The 13,256-nt window shown below is 33.4% G+C and overlaps 1 protein-coding gene across 1 annotated transcript; it reads left to right on the top strand.

The window, feature by feature from the left end:
• The first annotated feature begins 353 nt into the window (after positions 1–353).
• On the top strand, positions 354–2,005 carry LOC133181409 (uncharacterized). The gene is made up of 5 exons (XM_061315924.1): positions 354–408; positions 735–809; positions 961–1,002; positions 1,185–1,253; positions 1,379–2,005. Exons 1-5 carry the CDS (start codon positions 354–356, stop codon positions 1,594–1,596), a joined length of 459 nt encoding a protein of 152 aa, XP_061171908.1. The 3' UTR covers positions 1,597–2,005.
• The last annotated feature ends 11,251 nt before the right edge of the window (positions 2,006–13,256 follow it).

Raw genomic sequence — 13,256 nt, 5'->3', positions numbered from 1 at the left:
AAATTAACTATTTCGCTCCTATGATGATTCGGTCCGTACCACTTTGACATTACACCGTGCAAATGTCGGTGATTTTCCATGCCGATGTACGCACAATTATTTCTGGCAAATAAATTAAAGTAAAGTACAAATCAAGGACAGACTAGAACCACTTTTATTTAATTTTAGTCAGAATTTTATTGTCATACAATGTTTTCTACAAGTCAAATTAAATTTCATTTAATTTGAATTATAAGCTTTTACTATATCTTTCACAGACTTAAAATATATACATCCAACAAAAAAAATTTAATTACCCTGTAGGCAGTTTGTTTGAAGACAAATTGTAGACATTTTTTATAATATTTATATGTATGTACAAATCAGTTCCTAAACCTGAAGATAGTGACTGTGTTAATGAAGGTCTTGGTAAGCAAATCATATATATTCTGAACATATATCTAATAATGTAATACACAACCAGTTAAATAAATTAAAAACTATTATTAATAGTTTTGGGTAGTTTAAAAATTATTTTATTGAATAAATTTAATTTGACTTTTGAGAAACATTAATACACTATACTTATCACTTTCTTTCACTTAAAAAAAACTGTAAAAAAAAATCCAGCTTTGAGACTGAAACTCAAACTGAAAAATTTCAATCTCCAGTTATAACTCTATCAAATGTATGTAAACTACTTTTTACAATAATTGTACATATAAATATTTAATATTTATTTGTTTTAATTTCAGAATCACAGATCTCATGCAATACAAGTTCATGCAACACCTATAATGGATGTGGGCTTGAGACCTTAGCATCTAATGGTATTGACACTTTTGTAAATATATATCTGATTTTATAGAAACATTGAATATAAACATCCAAAGGAATTTAAATCAAAGAAATTTAAAATCTGCTGGAGATATGGGAAATTTTATTGCAATGTAGATTAAAATGATTGTTACTTATACACAGGTGAGAGCCAACAAATCATTGAACTTCCTGAAAATTCTTCAGGTATGGATTTGATTAATAAAGTTTTATTGCTCATTGATAAATATGAAAACAGAATATGCTTGAAATGAATTTATATTGTTTGAATTTAAACAAAAAATATATACATTTATTATATGTTTATGTTTACATTATTGGTGTCAGCAATTAACAATATAAATTATCTTGTGGTTTAATTTATACAGGATCACCTGTTGCATTCAATGTAACAATATCCAATTCAGGGACAACTGTTAGAAAGTCTGATTGTTCAGGTACACTTTCATAAATGTTATCATTCACATTTAATTGACCATATCATATGGATGAATTATGAAAATTAAATTTATATTTCAATTATGCATGCTTTACAGTGACATATTTTCATTGAATAATTCAGCTGAAGAGAAAAGAAAGAGGAAACCTATTGAAACAGGCAGTTCAGAATTACAATTAAAGGTGTCAGATCTTCAAAGACGTGTTCTGCTTGAGGATTTAGAGAGAATTAAGGAACAGAGGGAATTGATTAAGCTCCAGAAGACAAAAGTGGATCTTGAAATCAAGAAGCTTAAAATGGACATTGCTAATCATGAACCTAGCAATATAAATGAACCCTAAATTTTTAGCACACATGAGCCAAAGTCAGTGCTTTTTCTAATCATACTTTGTTGTTGTCATCGTTGTCATTCTAAACTTTCCAATTTTTTACCCTATATTAAAAAAAATTCAGAATTATTAGAATTATAAAAAACAAATGAGGACCCTTGGGTTGGATGGGGTCACAGTGGGGAATCAAATATTTATGTAGGAATAAGAAAGGGGGGCTTTTAAAATCTTCTCATACGAATAGTGAACCATTAATGATTTTTATGTAAGCCCTCCTATGAAGAAGGGAGGGTATATTGTTTTTCTGCTGTCTGTCGGTTGGTCTGTCGGTCCACTTAGTTTCCGTTCCAAGTTTGTTTAAATCATTTTCTCCTGGGGTAGGATGAGACTACAATAGGGGATCAGTGTTAAATACAGAAGTATATAGGGGGGGGGGGGTCTGCTGATAAACTAAGAATAAGGTCAGAGTGTCTTTGGTGAGCTTTGTGGTCCATAGGCATCTTGTTCTTGATTTATATTTTTAAAAATGAAATTTCTCTGTGTTGTATTTCTTAGTTTGAAAAACTGTTGACATTTCTAAATATTCAGTTTTTAGCTGCATTAATAAAATTTCATCAAATTTTGAGAACACTCAGTTGAAATAATGCTCTGTGATAAATCTCCTGACATTATCATTGATGGGACCCTGCACTGCTCCGTCATTTCCCCCATTGTCTCCTGGGCCATTAATATCATCTTCCATTGGCTCATGTCTCTGAAGAGCTATATTGTGCAGTACAGCACAAGCCACCGCTATCTTTGCAACCCGCCCTGGTTCACACTAACACAAAAAAACATATTTGTAAAAATATGTTTAAGTAAATGCAAACTGTAACTAAATGTCAATGAATATTAAAATTTAATAGAATGGTCCTATAAATACTGAAGTATGTATTAGTGTACTCGGTACTTTCAGGCACTTAGAATGAGGAGGCAGGGGAGGGGATACTAGTACCATACCGTACCACTACACTTAAACTAGCTAGTCAAAACTTTTAGAACATGAGAGTAGGATACCCCTATGTCTTAACACCCCCCCTCCCAAAAATAAAAACTATTAAAAAATTAAACAGAATATTTTCTTAAAATTACTTTGTACTATCTAATTATTTGGAGATGTGTTATCTTAAGGTATGTATAGAGTAAGTTATTATTATTCAGGTAAGGTAGCATGTAGAATTTATTGAAGAATCAAAATTTTAAAAAAGTGAAAGAAAAAATTGTGAAAACATTAAAATTAAAACTCAATACCTGAAATAATTATCATCTTTTTAGTCAGGAGAATGTGTAAAATGTACTATATTGGAAAGGTTCATAGCAAGATCAGTGATTTTTTTGTTTGTTTGTTTCATTTGTAAGATGCTTACTTTATTTTCTTCATGAAGCACTATAAAACGCCTCTTCCACCAACCAAAACACCTTTCCACGACACCCCTAGTTTTTGCATGAGCATCATTGTACTTTATTTGTGCTCTAAGTGTAGAATTTTAAAAGAATATACACAGCATTACAAATAATGCATTAAACTTGGAATTAAAGTAACTTCGTCTGCTTACTATTATTCATGAAACTTAAAAAATGAATAGAATATAGCCCAATTTAGTGTTCCATTATATCGCTGTTTTTCTAAATTTTTCCAGTGCTCACAGTTTTCTAAATGAAAAGTAATTTAGTTATTCATGAATTTTATTTCATTGACATCAGTAATGGTACATGCATATACCTTGTACTAGGCCGCAGGTATGGCGTAAGTAAGTACCTACTGCAGGCATACCCACTATCTCCCAAAAGAACCCCGTCCACATCAATACCCCGATGGTTTCCTTCTAAATGAATGCCGATGTCCGAACTCCGGAAAATAAAAGAGTCGTGGTTCGAACCTGGCCACTTTGCAGAAACATTCAAAAATTTCCCTATAATAAACCAGCAATGTGACTTTCAAAAATGTGTTTGAAATATCATAATTATATTTGCATGAGACGTGGGAGGGTAAATAGTGATAGGGATTTATGTCTGTTTGTCTGTCCACTTCCGTCCATATCCTGTACATCCGTCCGTCTGTCTGTACCTCCGTTATGCTTTGTGGTTCCCATTTCATATCTGCAAGTCCTCCTCTACCACTGAATGAAATCTAATGAAACTTTCACAGAGTCTTTGTTATAAAGTGCATTTGAGAGGCTTATTGTACATTTTTATTTGACAATTATTTGGGGTCCCCAAGAGCAAAACATGGACTTTCGCCATATATATTTATAGGGGGGGGGGTATCATTCAGTGAGTTTACTGCTCGCGGTACCACTAGTTAGATATATTAACTACATGTATGTTACATGTAACTTATTATATTTGTAGTAGTAAAAGGATTTATTGATTCGCAGTCTATCACTTTACCTTTGAATATTTAACTCGTATGGAAATATTACCATTTTCAAACTTTCACCCTACACATGTACTTCCAGGCATTTGGCCATTATTGAATTGAAGAAGAGGGGGTTTTCTAATGAGGAAAATGTATCGTTGGTAAAATATCACAGCTCTAAGATTACCTGTATGGTCACATATTCCCTGGACATTTATGGAGTGAAACCCCTTTCTATTAACATAGGTATGTTCATATTCTCTCGGGGACTGGATTCGAATATGAGTCCCATCTACAGCCCCGATAACTCCAGGGAATGAGGCAATGGAGTAAAATCCCTGCTTAATGGTCATCTTCTCTGCTGGATCTGTGGGCCATTTGATATATTGTGGAGCAATGTCACACAGTGCGGCTGACACATCCCTAACACTCCTGGACACGCTAGAAACATGGAAACCCATGGTATCCCCAATTGTTGTCATTTTGTCCCCAGTCGCATAATATCTCAGTGCCATTAAAACTTGTTCATGTGCAGTCATTGCATAAGAACGCAGTGTTGGGCGGCACAGATACGGCTCCAGCATATATGTAATTTCTGCTACTGTTTCTCTAGAAAATCTGTACCTAGATGAAAATTCCCCCTCTTCAAAATTGTGATGGAAATGTCTATATACCCTTTCTTTTCTTTGTCGTCTGCCAAAGTTGGAATCGAAGACTAACCTTGCAGCCATAACTAACCACTGGTTAACAGTTAGCACAGCTCCCTTAGGTGTGCTAAAGTTAACCAGTGGTTAGATGAAATTAACCTTTGGACAAGTAACTTTAACCAGTGGACAAATTTTGAGCAATGGAATTTAACCAATGGTTAGAAATTAACCGCTGGATAAGAGATTTAACCAGTGGTTAAACTTAACCAGAGTTTTGAGCAACTCAATCCTGGTGCTCTTCTTATTGAAGTTACCAAAAAACACATTCAACTTCTTTGTTGGCTTTAAAAATGTTGGCAGATATCCCTGTAGTTGGAAAGGTCCATAGCGGACTCAACCAGAGCAAAGGTATTTTGTTTGACAGGGATCACGACCTGGATGGCATTCCTGAACAGGAAATCCTACATGAATTGGAATCCCAGGGAGTGATCTCTGTAAAACGATTCACAAAAAAGCGTAATGATGTTGTTGAACCAACAAACACTTACCTTTTAACCTTTTGTATGCCAACTCTCCCAACAAACATTAAAGTTGGGTTCTATCAAATGAGAATTGAAACATTTGTGCCCAATCCTTTGCGATGTTTTATATGTCAACGATTTGGACATTGGCAAATGAATTGTAAAGGATCTGAAGCATGCTTCAGGTGTGGTGAAGAGGGGCATGACGGAAAAAACCTGTCAAAATAAGCCAAAATGCAAAAACTGCAAGGGAGATCACATGGTGTCTTCAAAACAATGCCCGATATGGAAAAAAGAAAAAGAATTATAGAAAGTTAAAACAGAAAAAAGAATACCATATCCGGAGGCTAAAAAATTAGTAAACATGTACAGCGTTCCTAAACCACATTTAACATTTGTAAATTCATCCTCTTCGAAGGAAGTATCTACTCAGGTCTCTGAGAAAGATTTTCTCCAGCAGACCTCATCATCTGATCATGTAGCACCTTTGTCATTTGACAGTGGTAAATCTACTTCATCACCTGCTTCTGCAGGCCATGCAGCTGTCGCTGCACCGAAACCTGTAGCTACGGCTGCATCAAAGTCTGAAGCTGCAGGTAAATCAAAATCATCCGGGAGACAAAATAAATCTCCCTCAAAAAACAATCAGAAGCAGTCGAGAGATCGGTTGCCAAAAGGGGCAACCGACCTCGTCGCTCTTCATAATAAATTTGGGGCCCTAGAGGAAATGGATGTTACTCCTTGTCATTCTTCCTCACAGGTCGGAAGTGTGTCACCCAATAAAAATAAAGGGAGGATATCTCCCATTTCCTACAACAAAAAATAAATATGAATCATCCTATATTTATACAATGGAATTGTCGAGGTTTCAGAGTTAACTTTAACGAATTATCATTACTTAATCAGGACCATTGCCCGATAGCTTTATGCTTACAAGAGACACATTTGAAAGAAACAGATAAGATCAATATTAAAAACTATAGTATGTATAACCATTATGCTCAGACTGATAGAGCATCAGGCGGTACTTCTATAGCAATCAACAATAAATATATTCACAGCCAAATATATGGAACGCCATAACTGCCTTATGTGGTTATTTCATGAGAAGATGGTGCTTATTTATGTTATGCTGTGGTTATTTCATGTGAAGATGGTGCTTTATTATGCTATGCTGTGGTTATTTCATGTGAAGATGGTGCTTTTTTATGTTATGCTGTGGTTATTTCATGTGAAGATGGTGCTTTATTATGTTATGCTGTGGTTATTTCATGTGAAGGTGGTGCTTTTTTATGTTATGCTGTGGTTATTTCATGTGAAGGTGGTTTTTCATGTGAAGGTGGTTATTCACGTGAAGGTGGTTTTTTATGTGAAGGTGGTTTTTCATGTGAAGGTGGTTTTTTTTATGTTATGTTGATGTTTTTTTATGTGAAGGTGGTTTTTATATTTAATGAGAAGGTTGTCACTCGGAATTCCTCACAAACAAATAGTCGATGTAATTAAAATCATTTTAATACTCCATTGCTAGTATCCTCTTTCTTCCATAGGCCTTTGGTTTCAGGATTGTGTATTTTGTGTATCATGTTTTTTTCTAGGTGTTTCTGAATACACTCGATAACATAAAAATAAAAAAAAATCACTGAAATTAGTACGTTTTAAAAATGTCATATTACTGTGTATAAAAAAAAGAGTTGCTATTTACGGGGTGTCTGGTTCGGTTCACACTTGATTTTATTCAATATCTACACTTTTCCTACCAGTTTTGGGTGAAATCTACATTACAAAATGATTGAATAACGCCCTTCAATCGTCTGCCAATTTGAACTTGCCGTATAAAATATGCAGTAAATAAAAACGTGCTGATACCTAGCACTGAAAGTGAAAGCAATGGAAGTGACGATTTTTAACTGTGTACTAAAAACACCTATTATGTAGATAATAGCATTTATGGCGATACTTTTCCCTGTAATAATAGTTGCCCCTTTTTTGAACCCCTGTTGATTAAACCCTGTGTTGAACCCCTGGTAATATGAGCCAAGTAGATGGTGCTTTAGCCAATGAGAATTTGATAAAGAGTCACGTGGTTTTGTTATTATTGCCAAACATTGATTCGAGGAACACGCTTTTAGACCTTTGGAATTTTAATTGCCCACCGCCTCCCCATTCTCATTTCCACCTATTGTTTTTCATTTGTACTCAGGGTTGAAGTTTTTTATGTGATTCTTATTTTTGTATTATATACAGTGTTACATCCCTTGCATATTGAAGTCTGTGTTCATGATCTATATTTTTTACGAGTTTTTGTTAATATCACAATTTTTGAACATCCTTTGTCTTTGGTAATGCCATATGCATATTGGCCATATTTGTCGCCATCTTTTGCTTTTTGTAAGCTGTATACCAATTTTTATAAAGTTTATGTTGTATCTAGTCAGAACTAAAGTTTTCTTTGTGACCTATTTTCTAAGGGGGAAATCAGAACGTATGTGTGCATATCTTGTAAAATGTATATATCTATATGTTCAAAATGTTTGGTATTTGCTGATTTCCCCCCTTGTTTGTAAAACTTATTTTTTTCGTCATTTACTGTATTGAATAAATGACAATTTTCATTCTCACATATAATTGTCCTGTCGTATTTGAAATAAAATTCGGAGCAAAACAAAGCTGCGGTGAGCTGCTTGTATTAGGAAATAGTGAGAGACATAAATGTAGATGCGTCCCGGAATGACACGGAAAGTCTAGAGAGAACAAGTTTGGCGAGGTTTCTGACCCCTCTAGATTTTCCGACAATGGCAACTGTCGTACCTTCACTCTTATTATATACAGTAATATGACATTTTTAAAACGTGCTAATTTCAGTGATTTTTTTTTTATTTTTATGTTATCGAGTGTATTCCGACACACCTAGAAAAAACATAATACACAATCCTGAAAACAAGTGCCTGTGGAAAAAAGAGGAACTAGCAATGGTGTATTTTAAAAAAATGATTTTAATTACATTGACTATTAATTTGTTTTACTTTCAAAATTTCGAGATAAAAGCTGTTTAACTCAGTCTTCAAAAATATGAGGAATTCCGAGTGACAAACTTCTCATTAAATATAAAAAACCACCTTCACATGAAAAACCACCTTCACATAAAAAACCACCTTCACATGAAAAACCATCTTCACATAAAAAACCACCTTCACACGAAAAACCACCTTCACATAAAAAACCATCTTCACATGAAAAACCACCTTCACATAAAAAACCACCTTCACATGAAATAACCACAGCATAACATAAAAAAGCACCACCTTCACATGAAATAACCACAGCATAACATAAAAAAGCACCACCTTCACATGAAATAACCACAGCATAACATAATAAAGCACCATCTTCACATGAAATAACCACAGCATAACATAATAAAGCACCATCTTCTCATGAAATAACCACAGCATAACATAAAAAAGCACCATATCTTCTCATGAAATAACCACATAAGGCAGCTATGGCGTTCCATACAAATAAGTTTGAAAACAAATCTTCAGGCAGTTGCCGTACGTGTTTCCTTCGATAAAACAATTACACTTTGTTCTGTATATATACCCCCAAACTATCAATTACAACTTTTAGAACTCACAAAATTAATAGAACAACTCCCTGCTCCATTTCTGATTGTGGGTGACTTTAACGCCCATAATCCGGTATGGGGTAGCGATAAATTAACAGATAAAGGCAAAAAAATTGAAGACGCAATATCTCATCATAATCTTTGTATACTTAATGACGGCTCAAATACCTACTTGCATCCGGATAATGGTTCATATTCTGCAATAGATATGTCTAGTAGATCCCTCCTTACTTCTAGATTTAAGTTGGTCAGTACATGATGATTTATGTGGGAGCGATCATTTCCCAATCATTCTTTAAGTACCCAAATCCTCTGAAAATAACTACGTTCAAAACTGGAAATTTAACAAGGCTGATTGGACTAAATTTGAATACTTATGCTTAAAAAATATTTCGGCTGAAGAGTTTGAAAACCATCCTGATCCTATTCAAAAATTTACTGAAATACTATTAAATTCCGCAAATGAATGCATACCTAAAACCTCGACAAATTCTACTAAAACTAAAAAACCATGGTTTACAGAAGAATGCAACGAAGCGATAAAAGCTCGCAAAAAAGCAGAACGATTATTTAATAATATATTACCTACTTCAACCAATTTATCCAACTTCCGTGTATTTAGAGCAAAAGCTCGCAGAACCATCAATTTTAGCAAACGAAAATTTTGGAAAAAGTTTGTTTCGAGTCTAAATTCACATACCCCTATTAATAAGGTTTGGAACGCAATAAGAAAAATAAAAGGAAAAGGTCATGAAAAATATCAACATCTTAGCGTTAGAAATCAAATTATTACTGATAAGAAGGAAATATCTAATGAAATAGCCAATACAATTTTAAATAACTCCTCGACAAATAACATGAGTTCTAATTTTATAACATATAAAAATACACAAGAAAAGGAAACATTAGATTTTACATCTGAAAACAAAGAATGTTATAATGAACCATTTACTTTTGAAGAGTTACAAAAATCTTTAGATAAATCTCACGATACAGCCGTCGGACCGGATCAAATCCATTATCAATTAATTAAACATCTTCCTAGAGAGAGTAAAGAGTGTATTCTGCAAATTTTTAATACAATCTGGGAAGGAGGTCAATTTCCACCTTCCTGGACTCAAGCCACAATAATTCCTATTCCAAAACTTGGAAAGGACCATGCAGACCCTAATATTTATCGACCTATTGCGTTAACAAGCTGTTTATGCAAAACCATGCATGGAACGGATGATCAATGAACGCTTACTATGGTTTCTTGAAACCAATAACATTCTTACAAATATACAATGTGGTTTTAGAAAAAACCGAAGTACAACTGACCAGCTAGTAAGACTGGAATCCTATATTCGAGATGCTTTTGTTAAAAAAGAGTATGCTGTATCTATATTTTTTGACTTAGAAAAGGCATACGATACTACATGGAAATACGGTATTTTAAAAGATCTTTATGATATTGGTCTAAAAGGAAATTTACCTAATTTTATGAAGGACTTTTTAAATGATAGAACTTTTAAAGTGCGATTAGGATCTACAGTTTTAGAAAATTTTGAACAAGAAATGGGTGTACCACAAGGAAGTATCCTTTCAGTCACTTTATTCAGTATAAAAATAAATGGTTTAGCTGAAGTACTTAAAAATGATATGCATGGTAGCTTATATGTTGATGACTTCGTTCTGTGTTTTAAGTCTAAAAATATGAATTTCATTGAGCGGCGGTTACAATCATGTTTAAACAAAATTCAAAATTGGGCCGATAGTAATGGTTTTAAATTTTCTCAGAGTAAAACCGCCTGTGTACATTTTTGTTTAAAACGGAAAACCCATGATGGTCCACGTTTGCAATTAAACGGGAATCCAATTAAAGAAGTTAAAGAAATTAAGTCTTTAGGTGTCATCTTTGACAATAAACTTTTCTTTATTCCACACATAAAGATGCTAAAAGAGAAATGCTCAAAAGCACTAGATATTATTAAAGTTATAGCAAACACAAAATGGGGAGCTGATAAAAGCACTCTACTTAAACTTTATCGCTCTCTTGTCAGATCTAAATTGGACTATGGATGTATTGTATATGGATCAGCTAAGACTTCCTATATAAAGGCTCTTGACGCAATCCATCATCAAGGTCTTAGATTGTGCTTGGGGGCTTTTAGAACTTCTCCGAAAGATAGTTTATATGTAGAAGCAAATGAGCCACCTCTGGACTTAAGAAGAATTAAACTTGCTTTACAATACATAATTAAATTAAAGGCAAACACTGACAATCCTGCTTATGGCTGTGTTTTTTATCCACAAATTGCACATTTATATGATAAAAACAAGAAATGCATAAAGCCAATTTGTTTACGATTTAAAAATTATATTAGAGATTCTGAACTACCATTAGATATAGTAAAAACTACAACTCTTTCTGAAATACCACCGTGGAAATTAATTAAAACAGTAGTTAATAAATCCCTTTCCGAACTAAAGAAATCAGAAACAAATCCTCTTGTTTTTCAACAAAAATTAGCCGAAATAAAACAATCTAAACATCCTACAATACAAATTTACACAGATGGTTCAAAGGACAGAGGCAGGGTTGCTGCAGTGGTCAATAATAATGTTTTTTCTATACGACTTCCAAACGAAGCAACGATTTTTACAACTGAAGCAAAAGCTTTACAACTAGTTTTTGAATATATAAAAACTTCTAGTGAAAATTCTTTTACAATATTTTCAGACTCGCTTTCATGTTTACAGTCCATACACAATATGAACACTGATCATCCATACATTTTGGATATATTAAATAAGTTTTATCTTCTCACTAAACAAGGTAAAAATATCGAATTTTGTTGGATTCCGAGTCATATTGGTATTCCGGGTAATAACAAGGCTGATAGTTCTGCAAAAGCTGCTCTTCAATATGAAATTGTACCTTTTAAAATTCCTTACACTGATCTTAAGTACTTAGTGAAACTTTACATAAATTCTCTTTGGCAAATATTTTGGGATTTTTGTGATAATAATAAACTGTATACCATACAAAACAAAGTTAATCAATCATCTGACTTTGGCCTGAAAAGTCAGGACGAAGTCATTATTTTAAGAATAAGAATTGGGCATTCCAGGTTTACCCATTCATATTTACTGAGCGGGGAACAACAACCTGAATGCATATCTTGTGACTGTGCAATAACTATAAACCATATACTGTTAGAATGTTCTGATTTTACGCCTGTTCGAAATAAACTTTTTAATGGTGTTCAAACAATGCATGATCTTTTTACAAATGTAAATCCTAGTACGATTTTACAATACTTGCAAGAAACTGATTTTTACAATAAGATATAAATGTATATATTTTTATTGGCATATTTGTAATTTTCAATTTAACTGTTTTTATTTTTAAATTTAAAGTCCGTCGGATGGGACGTAAAACGGTGCCCCGTGTCAAGGATTACAAACCCCTTGGCACGCTAAAGATCGTTTCTCTGGTTTTCGAAAAAGAGTAGGCTCATTGGGGGCCGCCAGAGAAACCCAAAAACTTTCAAAACGGTTTATACAGTATTTAAATTCATACCGCCGAAATATGGCTGAAATATTGCCGACTCGGCGTAAAACAACAATAATCAATCAATCAATTCAATCCACCTAGCTATATCCCTGTCTTGAATGTATTGGACAAATTACAGAAGCTGCAATGTTGCCTTTTAATGTTCCATGTTCCCATATATCTGGGTTGCTCTTTTGATAGTCCTTAGTACATATGTGATTAGTCCCATACTTCCGACCTTTTATTTCTTGCAAAAAATAGTTTTGTAAAAAAACTGCACATAAATAACTTCATCAAGCTATTTTGAATACATGTACCATAATATAAATTAAAAAATAAAATATCAATATTTTTAGAGTTTCATTAGGATATGACATGAAGTTGTTCACATGATCAAATTCTATAATGCTCAAAGGGCAAATAGTAGATTTGATCATGTAGCAACTTTATGTCATATCCCAATGAAACTCTAAAAAAAAAATGATATTTTATTTCTTATATTTTGATTTGCTATCATAGAAGTGTAACCAACATACATTGTACATGTATGACGTCAGGTTATGTCACAGTCTAAGCCTTCCAAATGTCTTGTGTGGTTTGCTTTCTGAAAGAAAGTCTAGATCATGTTATTGACTTCATGTCGTCAAAAATTGAATGTCGGTTTTGTTAATATAATTGTCATTTAAGGAAACACATTAGCAAATGTAAATAATTCACTCTATATAGTGACATCAAGAGTGTGCTGAACCTGTCAAGGTTTTTTTTTTAAATATTAAAATTCATTGGATTTCCTTGTTTTATGAAGATAAAAAAACATGCATTCAGAAACTTACACTACACATGTGCATTCAGCTGAAAATATTTGTCCAGATTTCTTAAGCAGCAACCACAGCTTGAAGGGATCACCAGACTGCTGTGTTTCTGGTACACACTTAGCACGTAT

This window comes from Saccostrea echinata, unplaced genomic scaffold (assembly GCF_033153115.1).
Source record: "Saccostrea echinata isolate AGI-Se365-2 ecotype Australia unplaced genomic scaffold, CSIRO_AGI_Sech_v1 ptg000001l, whole genome shotgun sequence".
Lineage (NCBI taxonomy): Eukaryota > Metazoa > Mollusca > Bivalvia > Ostreida > Ostreidae > Saccostrea > Saccostrea echinata.
Note: the sequence above shows the minus strand (reverse complement) of the source record. Positions and strands in the feature narration are given on the sequence as shown.